Below are 14,114 nucleotides of genomic sequence, written 5' to 3'. Positions count from 1 at the left end.
CACAAAGCAATAAGGATAATGTCGCTTGCCAGTGATCCTTAGATCATCTCGTCCGTCCCTCCAACCACGGCACAAAAATATATAAGTATACTTATACGTATGTGCCGAGGACAGAAACTTAAAGTAGTAATATAAAACGAGACTCGATTGAAACTAACGGAAAATGTCAGGAGCGACCGATCACTTCTCGGCGCGTAATTTAATAGACTTACAATAAAGTATACGCGAAAAAATTCAATAGATTCTATTTCAATATCGCTGAGTAACTGTTCTTTTTGTCTAAACCATTCGACCATTACATTTCCGGTGACCGCTCTTGCTTCATGTAAAACTTTTAAATACGATCTGAATAACATTACGCGTCTCCGACTTGAGGCCGGATGCAATTGGTACAAGTGAAGCGCGCAGCTTAACTTATCACTAATATAAAAGTATTAGCTCGGCTTACACATTCTGATTTAATAATGTTTAACACTAAGGTACAAACAACGCTACTACTACGCTATTCAATTTACAGATAACTAAATCGATACACTCCCATTACCAATAATACTCCATACATATATTTTTCTATTAAATGTATTCAAACGGTAAACTAAGTAAGCAACTGCTTGGCTGCAAAGCCCTAAGAATGTCCTTTTAAGGTCTGGAACTAGCACCACGCTGCTCTAAAACGGCTCGGTGGTGGATTTCCCTCATTATAAACACGAATTGGGCACACGCAAAATCCACGATTTTTGCCTTGGCTAGAGGCCTGGATCTTTGGATAAGACATACGCTTGTTACTAATAAAAAAGGTAAGGGCGGGTACTAAAAATATGACTGACAAGTTCGGTCTCCATCGCGTGCTGTTCTCGAATCTCATACAAGCTAAGTGAGCAATTTACTTTTTTAATAAAATATTGAAAGTGCATTTCAATCATTAATAAATAAAATTTCAATAATTGAAATTAGTGGTTTTATGAGAATTACAAATGTCTGATCTTAAACGTCTCACAGTCGAGTAGAGCAAGAAGCCGTCTCAGCGCTATGACGACTTGAATAATGAAAAATTAAATAATCTCTACACGAGAGATATCGGTTCGCGGGCCGAACTCGCACGCCGCGGCGCCGCACTACGTACGACTCCTCACTATGTTTTATCTGCCGCTGTAATTTAAACAACGGCCGGTATTTTAATGAGTCGCAGCGTGTATGCTAATGCAATAAATCAGCAATTATTCAAAATACTTGGCACATGAAAGCGGTAATTGGTGTGGGATTGTTATAAATTAGACGCTTGTCTCGACGCACTCGTCGCGTCCGTAAATCCTAACAAGCAATAGTCATTGTTCTTCTGTCGTGTCGTCAGTGCTGATGTTTAATGTAGCTGATGATGTGAGCACGTGCTTAAATATCGCTTGCCACTATTTATTGCGACGTTAGAATGATTTTTTGTCGCCGATTGTTTTATATTATATTGGCCCGTATAAAGCATAAATATACAAAACGATTTCGAGTTGCTTTGACTGGGTATATAGAATAATTATTTAGCTTACACTTATGATAATACAGGAAATCTCTAGTTCTAATGTTGGTATTTCATTGGTTGGTATATAGTATTGGCTATTTGCCGAGTCAGCTGTAGATATCAGATGAGAATTTACGAACATATTTTTTCGAATTTTTGTATTTGAATAAAATAAAGACAAACACTACCGCCGTTTAATCGCTGTTTTTTCCCTTATTTTAATTTTTGCGGCAAATTTGCAATGTTTTTTGTACTCTTCCCGAATAGTATTTTATTTTCATATTAAAATGCAGCGACTGCACAAAGCATAAGTATAATAAATTTTAAAAGCCGTATGTTTTATTCTGTAATACCATATTGGATTGCATTATTTTGTTCAATGTACTGTTCAACGGTCCAATTGTCATATTGGCTCTTTTCAAATATTACATTAGTGATCATCTCGAAACATAATAAACTACACCATCACTACTTGAAACCCCACTCATACAAATTCATTAACTCAAAAATTACGTTCAACTTGAAAAGGTACATTTTTATGAAAATCACAAGACTGTATTGTGTGCGCAGTGAACTATGTCAAATATGTTACTCATTATCAATTTAAAACGGGTGGTGAGTCGGTTGGCGGTGGTGGCACGGCACCGATGGCGTGATCCGGTGGCAAAGTTCAGCGCGTTCCCAAGCTTCGGCCACCGCACGCGCACGCAACGGTAGCCCAAAACAGCGGCCAATAATCGCGATAATGGACGAACTCATTGTTGTGTACAATACATGTTTATAAAAATACTACTCAGTAATCCCCGTACATGAAATAAAATAAATAAAAATACCTCACAAAAGCAATAAATTAATATTGCATGTATCATTACAATGAACTAACTAAATGTTCCGCGTCCAATTAAATAAAATTCAAATATACGTTCGTTAATAAGATGACAATTAAAACATCAATGCATATTATAATCGCGAATAATATACATATTGCATAAACGCAAGAACACAACAGTCAAACCAACAAACCAGCCGCGGCACGTCTGAGTTTTTATACAATGAAATTATATTTATACTTAATTCCTAACCAGTGTGTACTTAGGTCCTTGTAAAAAGGTTTGGTATATTTTTCATAATAAAAACACCTTTAGCTTAATTCCAATTTTCCTTTTCGAATATCTTCATTTTGAAATCATTTTGAATCATTCAATTACTTTCAGGTGTGAAATCCGATCGGCCATCGGCCCCCTCCCTAGACTTTATTCGAGCTAACGCGGCAAAACCGTATAAATTAGAACAATCCATTTTGTGCTCATGTCTGAACATTTATAAATTAATTAGGAACAATAATCCGATAATAAGCCAATAATGCTGCGGCAAGAAATACGCCGAGTGCGTTGAATAATTTGCAACCTTCGACAAATTACTAAACTGACAACGATTTTTGACATCAGACTACGGTCGTAAATTTGTAATTTGGTTCTTGCCTTAGAAAAGTCTGTAACTTCATGTCCACAAAAATAATACAAGCAAGTAAAGACATAAACGACTTGTCTATATCCTACTAATTAGGTGTCGAGCGTCTGTCGAACACGAAAACTGATGCCAGCGGTGTGACGCTAATTCCCTTCAACATTTACATAAGCGTGGAACGGGAAACCACATCTGTAAGTCCATGTGAGACTCAGAATTAGAAAACAGTAAATATCATAATATCGTCTGCACCGGCCGAACCGGGGGTATTATACCCAACACAATTATTAGAAAAAAAAGAAAAGGCTACATAAAACAGAGTCACAGCGAAGCACTGCTTACCTACAACAATAAAACTATTACCGATGGTTGAAATAGTACGCAGTGTCTGTCTGTCATTAGCGGAAGCATCTGAACGAACCGGGAGTTATTTTAATATAATTTGATGGTATTTTGATAATCTCGTTACGACGCTATTGTTTAGACATAATGATGGCGGTGCGACGAGTGCGGTGATTACGTTACGACTTACGACACTTGCTCTCGACAGCCCCTACTCAGTCCGGTATATGTTTGTAACAAACCTTACTCATTAAGAAATAAAATTAAGTATCAAATAATATTAATTCATAAAATATATTTAAAATCAAACAGCGAGTAATAAAAGTGCAATAATTTGTAAAACTTTAGAAATCGTATAAATGTCTTTTCTATATATCTATTTCTAATAAAATTCTAAATTATTTATAATTTTATATTATATCGCGATAATAAAATCTATATATTTGCGTATGGATAGTGGATACAATTCGACGACGCTACCCCGTCCGTCCGTCCGTCGTCCGCCGGGGGCGAGGGACGATTTTATCTTAGTCGCAATACGAGTCCATCACATTCATATTATTAGAGAAAATTGAATAGGGCCCCCGCAGCCGCAGCCGAGCACTAAAGAGGTGAAGTGCACGTCGCCACTCGCCACCTCGACCTCTCGGGGCGTGTCAAAGGAGTCGTTTTGCAGCGCCTCTATGAAGTTAATATCGAGGGGAACCCTTTCGACCTGCTCGCCGAGGATTACCGCCTTGTTGACATATCGTCGTGTCAACAAAAGGTGCGAAGGGTTACGATTTGTGAATGTTATTGAAGAATAAACATCAACAAACATCTTTATTATAGTGAGAGTTAACTAGGGAGATAAACGACGACACAAAAACGTTCGCGCAGATCACTTGTACGGCGAGGCTCACAACAAAGCGTTAGTAAATATAAACATTACTTACTTGTTTGGAGATGATTAAATACAAACTAAATGTGATACGTCAATTCGTAATTGCAAATCGCAACGAACCAGCACTATGCACAGACGCACCGAGCAGCCGGGCGAGCGGGCGAGCGGGCGAGCGGGCAGCTCCGACACACCGACAAATATGTTTTTGATTACATTAATGCGAGTACGTACGCAAAGGGTTTGTTATTTGTCAAGATTTGTCGCGCGGAGTCGAGGGGATGACAATAATGGAGTCCCGAATCTGACCCCAGAGACGACGCACGTGGTCCGAGGGGTCGCGCTCGTAAAGAATGGGATCAAAGACTTCGCAGGTATTACGAGGTGTTTACGCGCCGGCGGCGACGGTGGCGGGCACGAGACACTACGCGACGGGTACACTGGTGATGGTGCAGAATGGTGAACTGACCGTGGCGCTGGGCGCGCGGTGGTGGCCAGGCTTGGGGCTCACGCAGTCGCATGGAGCAGTCTAGCGGCTGGTCGCGCAGGGCCAGCGCGGGCATGGCGCGGCCGCGGCCGCCGATCGTAGGTCGCGCCGTCTCTCCGAGCGCACGCCGAGCGTCCGCCCACCGAGCGCGTCCGTGAGGCACTGCCGCGCGCTGCACGCTTTTTTCCGAGGTTTTTTTTTCGGGCGCGCGCGGGGGCGGGCCCTGACGGGCCAATAGCTGCGCCGCTCCTCCCGCCGCCCCCGCCGCCCCGCGCCCGCTGCCGCCCGCCTCGCCTGCTACACCCGCTCTTATTTACGTGCCGTATATTAAAAGGGTTTTCCGCGGGCCGTTATGGATTTTCCGAACCGCTTTACATATGAGCCGACTATATGCGAGCTCGCACTCAAACAAACCCTCACCTCGCAGCCTAACCTCCCGTCGCCGCCTTACCGGCCGGTGGACAGGTACTGTAACTAATAAACAATATGAAAAACTACTTAGTCTTTGTCGTTTTGCAAGTCTCAAGAGTCTATTTAGAACAAATAATACCACGACGTGATCGCGGCTTTGTTGTGTGTCCAAGCCGATCACAAAGATCACTTGTCCACGTTCAGTCGCGCTTTACTCGTGTCACCTGACGTCACGATCAAGTAGGCGCAGGTCGTTGACCTGCTAGTTAAGAAAGATTCGAACTGAACAAAAGCTGTCGGAAGTCATTGTACTTGCTAAACTTAAATCCTTACAAATATTCTCCGCGTCGAATGACGTACAATTTATTTTAAAATATAAATCTTTTTTTCAGCAATAACATTTTCTTCAAAACACAAAAAAAAATCATGTTGGTACAAATATATTTGTTTTTTTTTTTTAAATAAAGCTTTTTTTAATAAAATAAATACTACTGTCATATATATTTTCAAAAATAAAAACTCCATTCGAGCCGGGATTCTAATAAATTCTACGTTTAGCGTTCACTTGGTTCAGTTATGTATTTGCCTCAGTTACCTTTCCAATCTGGAATAGATACCTTATTTTTGAATACTGACTATAATGTGCGGCGGTACGCCGAGTTTGGGCAGCTCCCGATTCGGGTGGGCACCTACAGGACGTGTCCTCTGGTTCAGTAATAATTACCTACCACAATAATTAACTTTCTGAGATGTATCTACATCTTAATGTTGTGTTGCCATGAAAGAGAAATTTATCGGTCTACTCGTATATTGTCGTGGCGAGCGCTCGCGAAACTGTTCGGCAACTTTATGTTAGAGTATAAAAACGATCGATGCAACTTAGCGCTACGGTTAATAAAACATTTCAAGTTGAGCAGTACGTTAAGGGATAGTGTCATTATAGAAACTGTATTAACTACATCTTCGTATAAGACGCATCTACGTAATAATATTTAATCGTAATCGTTCAAAAAATCTGCAACCGACGAAACAAAGAGTCTGAACAAATTCGTCGTTATTCTCAACGTCAGCGCCGCGACGCCCACCGCCGTAACGATTCCCAAATTTTACAGCCGTACGCCACTGACGCCTGTGAACCAGATAATTAATCACTACTTTATTTAGCATCGAAAACAACAGAAGTTAAGTTCAAGGATCGCTAGAAAATTCGGAAACATGAATATCCATTTTAGTTGTTGTTATATTTTTAATAAAGTTTAATTGTAAGTTAGTTTTTCACTGATAGTTTGTTATTAAAATACTTAACTCATTAGTCTACGATATTTGTTCGAAATAATTCAAGGCATCATTTTATTAATATAAGTTAATATTTATTTAATGACTGCTTCACAATATATTTATCATAATATTAAAAAGCTGATATGCATTCTATAAATACAAGAAGTCGAATCAAAGTTGTAACTGCTTTCCGCTTCCATACGGTACAGAGAACGTTTTTGGGCGATAGCATACGCATATACCTATTATAAGATACCGGACAATATTATCAATTTATCATCTAACAAATTTAAAAGCATTATTTAGATAAAATTAATCATTCTTTTTGGATAAAGACGCATAGATTTGGGCTCCAGTTCCAAAAGAGACTGAAGACTATGAACTTATGAACACTAACATAATTGTAAATCTGGTTCTTTAAAATAAGCCTTCCGAAACGGCGGTCGAGTTGAAAAATTGACGATTCATAATAATACTTTATTGCAACGTTCATTTGAATAAAATACATTTGATTTGATTTGGTTGAGTCACATTTGATTTGATTTCAGTCACAACGGAATACTGTAAGTAATATTCGTCTTCGTTCAAATGCTTTCGAATCGGTTAGCAATTAAAAAAATAAAAGCTATTTTTTATGCTAATAGGCATCCCGACATGCAAGTGGACTAATACGGACTGGCTAATGGATAAATTCGATATTATGTCACCTGGGACACAACCTGACTTACCAGTGTAACTACAGACGAAGAGGTGAGCGAGCGAACGCTTAGAATTTTATTGATGTTTGGCGGTAGAAGATGTATCACCGATCACCAGGTTTGGGTAGTTGTACCAATCGGTCGATGGCCAGCTCCTCGTTCATTTTTCAGCAGGATGACCACATGCAGGCGAGGTTGGCTTGGAACTTTAAGATGAAATATGCTCCCTTCATCCAAACCGCAATCTGCCTTTTGGTGGTTGGACAATAAAAACCGAAGATCCAGCTCAATGACGTGCTCAGGGAGATGCCTTCGTCCAGCATAGATAGAATTTATTTAAAGGACTTTTAATGAGTTTGTAAGTGGTATTAATTTGAAATAACTCAAGCAAATAAACGTATTTTTGTTTATTTGCAAAATATATTTTAGATCGAACTCTATATTTTAATATTTAATCTGTCGCTGTTAATGACAAACACCTAAGAGGAAATATATTATAAGGACCAGCAGTTTTGATAGATTTGCCTGATCGTGACCCGATTTCGTATTTGTTTCGGACACCAAAAATATATTTATAAAACACAGGACGTAATCATAAAAGACTAACACCTACTCGTACTAATGATCTGCATCACTATTCGACGGCTTCCAAATGTTCTTACATTTCATTACCTATCCAACGCGTCGCTCGTCGCAGCGCCATGCCACTCACTTCGTAACACACGCCGTTGACTTCAATTATACGAGTAGCAGAGAGCACTTCTATTGCATTGTCTCGTACTATTAATGGATCGATCATTAAATACTACGGATCCAAATTTCTAAATCAATAAAAGCATTGTCCCTCGGTAGTGTTTGACCCACGGCGCCCCCTCACTACCCGACGCTGATTCAGTGCCGCTCTGTTTTCATTGTGCTAAGGATTATTTTGGAGGATGTCGAAATGTTCGAGATGTGGGTCAGGAGCAGATGACGTCACAGTCCGCGACATCTGCCGCCCCCGCACCTGGGCAAGTCCACGATAGATACCCCTCTCCCCCTCGACCCACACGGGCCGGCACACGCTTCCCGCAGCGCATGCAGATTTATAGTACGAGCGATATGACAGAGCACAGACATAGAAACCATTGAATAGGCAGGTAATCGACGAGCTATGCAAATATTTTAATATGGTTATATTCCGCTAGCGGTTCAATTAGCGAATGTTTGTTGCAAAAAATGCTTAAACAGTGGAAGTAATCGATTTATTAATTGAACGAAATGTAAAACATAAATAATAGGAATTAATTAAACAAAACTGGACTTAATGAATATTCAATGATCCGTTGCAATCCTCCTTCCGGTAAAATGAAGTAATAAACATGCATAATTCAGTCAATCGCTAAGATTACGACTTGTATTTAGTTTCGACACACACACACACACACACACTTAATAACAACAAGCGCTCACACGCACATCATACTTGTATTAAGTTTCTGATTTATTTAATATTTGCATTATTTTAGAGTAGGTATCTACGTATTTTCAATTGTTTAAAATAAAGGACTCTCTCGGTAGAATCCAAATTTCGAACCAGTAGCTTTACTTTGTTCAAGATTGTTTGTTGTTATAATTTTTGTTTTGTTTTACCTAAAGTTAAATAATATTAATACCAAAGTTAGTCACTTCCAGTTTAAAAATAGTCTTTGGGCATGCGACTATTTTTTGCGGCCAGTATCGTGTGCCCCCGGGGGACGTAACGGCTCTATCGGAGCGCACCCTTTCCGAAGGTGTCACTCGCCATTAATTAAACAGAATCAAACGTTATACGCAGTGATATAAACGTACTTCATGATAAACATCGCTTTTGAGTAACCTCGCTCACATGCGGGTGTGACGGCGCTCCACGGGCTCATATTCGCAGTGCGTTTAGTTACCATCTTGTAACCGTCACTAATTTCCAGAGCTGCCTTGCTATTTACTAACGAATTTCCTCATTACTTTTATCTACTGCTAATTGCTACTGCGACTTATAACTACTGAGGCATATTAGGAGTTTCTAGCTGATTGAGCATTTCTATTCATATCGTTATTAATTTAGACAAATACAATTATATTATAATAATTTATAATATAATTAGATAATAATTAATTAGACATTACAAGTAAACAATAGACTATCGAAACCACCTTTAAAACAAATCACATCATCGAATCAGGGTTAATCATACAGAGAGCCTCATAGTTCAAGTTAGGTCGATAAGTTACAGCGTAAGGCTGAGTCGTAGAACTAACGTAATAAAATATAATGAAATCTATCAATATGCAAATAATATTTGGTTAGTTGTAGCCGGACATAATACTCAAGAGTAACTCGTAGGACGCCCTTTAATGGCGACGATATAGATATAGTAAATCGGTTAAGCGGAGAGAGGACGTTAGATATGAATGTAATAAATTAAGGCTAATAATTACCAAATTTTTCTTAATACTGTGTAAAATACCATACCTAATTTAGTATACTGTGTTAAGCTTCAGTAGGCCTTTAAAAACTCACCTTGATAAAATATTTGCTTGCAGCTGCGCGTCTTAGAGCAAGTAAAACAGTGATCACCGTCGGCTATTTTCTTTTTGTAAAATTACACCAATACACAAAAAAGTAGAGCTCACTTTGTAAATAGAACACTATTTATCGAAAACTTACGTAAAGTTCGACCAATTAATTCAGCCCGCAGGTTTGACAATTTTAAACTTCAACTACGTAGAGTTAACTTAAATGGACTGGAATATACGATTAAACTACGTAATACCCAACCTAATTAACCAAATACCTAAAATCCTTAAAGAAAGCACCTAAAATATTGAATATAACATAAAACAACAGTATCTATGACAAGGAATAAATAAATACAAATACATAAAAAGAGTCCTTGTCAACTTAAAAATAAATCATAATTATTATAGTCTTATAAGCGGCCAACAAGCGCCGAGTCGACGAGGATCATCAGCCCTCAGAATCTATTCATTATGTACTTGTGCTAACCGAACTAATAATATTGCCAGAGTTTGATTTTGTTTATACTATTTACTTACCCGCCCCGGCTTCGCACGGGTGCGTAATGCTATTACTAAATATACTACAGAAAGTCTTACAAGTTACACCGGTCACAGTTTTGCAGCCACAAGACAATACAAACCGCTATGTCCTTGCGTTTTAAATCTGTAATATCTTCGAAAATATTTATTTTAATTACGTGCTGTACAGGGCCTGTGCCATATTGATCATTAAATGCACAATATATTTAAGGTGCTTAATTGGATAAGCATTATTGCTGTATTGCTTAAAATCGCTTCGAAAATAAGTCATTATTTCTCGTAAATAGTAAAGGATAAAAGTCGTTATTGTGGGGTTATCCCTAAGAGATAACTATACCATCGCGGACTTTTTTGAAGAGCTTTTAAAGTTGTTCAATACAGTAGTACATTATTTTGATCTCTCTCGTAGGGTTCGGCCAGAGTTTGCAATGTAAGCGCAAAAATATGTTTATTTACGACATCACTTTAGAAACCCCTAAAATAATCACTGTTTCTCTACTATATTGTGCAAGTATTATATGCTATACATATAAACCGTCCTCTTGAATCAATCTAACTATTAAAAAAAACCGTATCAAAATCCATTGTGTAATTTTAAAGATCTCAGCATACATGGGGACAGTTAGCGGTAGGCGACTTTGTTTTGTACTTTGTAACGATGATGATAAATAAATTAATTGTGAACGTTTTGTTTCGTCGATGCGATGATTTGAATTGAATGTAAACGTTAATAGTTATTAAATAAACAAGCAAATAGGATTCATTGAATGTCTGGCAACGGTCGCTGGTCGGCGGTCATTGGTCGACCGTCAGTGGTCGGCAGTGGGTTGTCTGGTGACATTTAAACGCGTTCGTTGAGTCACTGCCTCTCAGTTATCTGACAATACAGTATCACTCCGTGCTTCTGCGAGTAGACAGCGCGATGTCTGATATTAGTGGGATCCCATCCTTGTTAAACAATCATTACTGATTATTTGTTCAACCTTAACGAAGATATAAATCATTTTATTTTATGACTCTACTTAAAGTTTCTGTTGTTATATAAAAACGTATACAAGCGACGGGCAATTTTTGCGTGATGTTTAATGTAGGTGTACAGCATGTTTACTCCATAATTATACGAATGTGCTAAAAACTGAGCAGGTGTTCATGTTGATATATAAAATATTTAAGATGAAAATACTATTCCGACTCAGCGAGTTTGTACATAACGAATAATAAGTGAACGACGGTAATTGATATTAATAAACAATATAGACATAGATAACGCGATTACCTAAACCACTGGCACTACACTACGCTACACTGACTTCCAAATATTCAATTTTTTAGTTTACATATTGCGCTGAGTAATTTCCGACACCAGAGTCCATTACAAATTAACCTCGGATATGTTTCTGAACACAAAAACGTCGATACAAGACCGCAGTTCCGACGGGATCGACTCTCGGCCGTACAGATGTTCCGAGAGTTCGCTTTTAAGGACTAATGACGTATTTATTAGGTGCTGGTGAAAGACGAGTAAGGTATCGGTATGTGAATTTACATCGGGCAAGCGTCGGCGGCTCCGAGCGGCCTTTGGTTCCGCCGACCGCGAGAGGCGCGCGGACACTCTGCTGCCGGTAATGGACACGTCGGGATCACCGTGGACGATCCATGAAATCATAGTTACACGTTGCAATCGACAAAAAAATATAAATTATGTTTACACTCGCTTCCATATGCCTCGCTGTAATTAACGTTATGACGAACGGATCTACTTTTTATTCTCAAATCCCATCGGTTTCTCATTAGCAAAACAAACGATAGCAATTTACAAATACAACAAAGGTTAAGTTATGCTTCGAGCGAACAGAACAAATGCGAAAAGTATGTTTGTCGTTCAATCACGCTCGAGTGGCTCGTTGTAAACATAAAATTAAGTATAAAAAATCAGCATCTAGTTGGCAAACATCGATTACAAAATTATTACACATTACGGTTTATTGAGTAAGTTAACTCAACAGGAGGAAGTGTAAACATCTGGAAAAAGTGCAATTACGGAAACGAACACGACAGATGGAAAAATTATGACCAAAACAATTAATGTTTATTATAAAGGAATAAATAATACGATATAAAACATCGTGATCCCTTTTGGAAACCCTCCAGCGACGCGAGTGCGATTGATTAATATTCATTGAGGAGCTCGCGCCGCTCATAGACTCGACTGTGGTATTCTGAACAAACGACACTTACTGAAAAAACTATTCGCAGCCGATGAGCGGAGGAGAAGTATCAGCATGTCATTCTGAGCCTATTGCGATTCAAATTTTAAGCACAATAAAGGTAACGCGGACTATTTGAGCCTAGAGTAAAACATGAAAAAAATATATAAATAAATATTAGGACCGAAGAAGTGTCCATTATGTTTCTCCTTGCTTAAACCTTTTGAAACTCCCCCCGAGAATTATAAGCATTCTTATGCATTTTTAACTGCATAAATATAATAAAGTTTGTGTGTGCAAAGTAAACGGACCTCAACAAATATTCCTCGATCTTTTTAAGCTTAAAATATATTATTACAGCACCACCCACCTCATTCTCTATGAGCTACCACCTACACTTACACACTATAGGTACTATGTAGCGATAAAGTCGCCAAAATTATACGCTTCTTTTATTTAGGCTGAATCCACGTTTTATTTATTTATTTTGTGATGTACAATAAAGGATAAAGTAAAGTAAAGTTTTTTTCAGGCAACTATAAGCCTAAAAATAACTTTGCTTACATTTTAACCTATTAGGTATATTGAACTGTACACACTAAACAGTTTCGTAAAACCGTGACTCGGCTAGACCTTATCTCACGTAAATGTTATTACTTTATAACAATTCCAATATTAAAATAAACACGTAATTGACTTGCATTAGCGATGTTAATGTAGTTATCTAGAAGTAACGCCGGCTACTGAAAGCTGCGAACGGATATTGTGTTTGAGAAACAAATCTATTAGCACTAATTCGAGTGCAGTATCGGCGTGGAGCGGTCATTAGCTGCCTTATTGTGCGATAAAGATTTTAGATAAACATAAAAGGCTACGTTTGGCATTTTAATGCGGTAACTTCGATTTATTTGACAATAAATATTTCGTTTATTGTTGACCGTAAAGAGAAAGAATCGCAATAAACGATCGAGCAATAAATGATCGTGCGTTCATTACGAGCGGCGGATTAAGGCTTGTCAATGAGCGTTACGAGCGTATCCGATCGCGCGATTGGCCGAAGCTTCACGTGTAACATTAGCGTGTTCGTCACGTCCCGGCCGTGCTGCGGGGCAGGATGTCGCCATCGCATGGACGCTACTGACACCTGCAAGAGGACAAGAGATTCGCGAACTCCGTAAACGTCTTCAGTGAACGAGGGCGGCCTTTCATTATGGGGACGAGCCTTACGAAAACCGATATTTGAATATTTAGGATGTATTTTAAAAAAGTATGGATAATAGATCATAAGTGTTAACTATGGATGCGCTTAATGATGACAGACAACCTCACTTCGTGTACAACTGTACATATATATTATTATATACATTACACTCTAGAATGACAAGTATCTAATTATATAATATATCTAATTATAAATCTAATTACGAAACATTGAATATAATATAATTTAATATAACAATTAAATAATTTTCTTAACATAATTATGAGGTGTATGTACCTGATCGTAGATGCAGCGTGGTGTGCGCGTGCGGCGGCCGCGGGCAGGCGTTGCGCAGGAGTCGCTGCAGCCGCGATGCAGGGTACTGCAGCCATGACCGCGACTCGCTGCGAGGCTGGAACATTATCAAATAAGCTATACTCAGTCAACCTTAACAGCAGTCATTGAGAATTAACATCAAATGCTTCATTGCCTTACTGACGCATTAGAAAATATTGTGGTTCGGTGTTGAGCGCACATTCGGAAACGTTACGGAAA

The 14,114-nt window shown here is 38.6% G+C and overlaps 1 protein-coding gene across 1 annotated transcript in view; it reads right to left on the bottom strand.

The window, feature by feature from the left end:
• LOC125066324 (silk gland factor 3-like) overlaps positions 1-4,843 on the bottom strand; it is a 58,619-nt gene extending 53,776 nt beyond the window's left edge. The window contains exon 1 of the mRNA XM_047674367.1: positions 4,669-4,843. Within this exon, the coding sequence (XP_047530323.1) occupies positions 4,669-4,762 (94 nt within the window). The 5' untranslated portion in view covers positions 4,763-4,843. The remainder of the gene's footprint in view (positions 1-4,668) is intronic.
• Between the last annotated feature and the right edge of the window lie 9,271 nt (positions 4,844-14,114).

The sequence above is a fragment of the Vanessa atalanta genome, chromosome 9, assembly GCF_905147765.1.
Source record: "Vanessa atalanta chromosome 9, ilVanAtal1.2, whole genome shotgun sequence".
Lineage (NCBI taxonomy): Eukaryota > Metazoa > Arthropoda > Insecta > Lepidoptera > Nymphalidae > Vanessa > Vanessa atalanta.
This window is presented reverse-complemented; position numbering and strand designations above follow the sequence as displayed.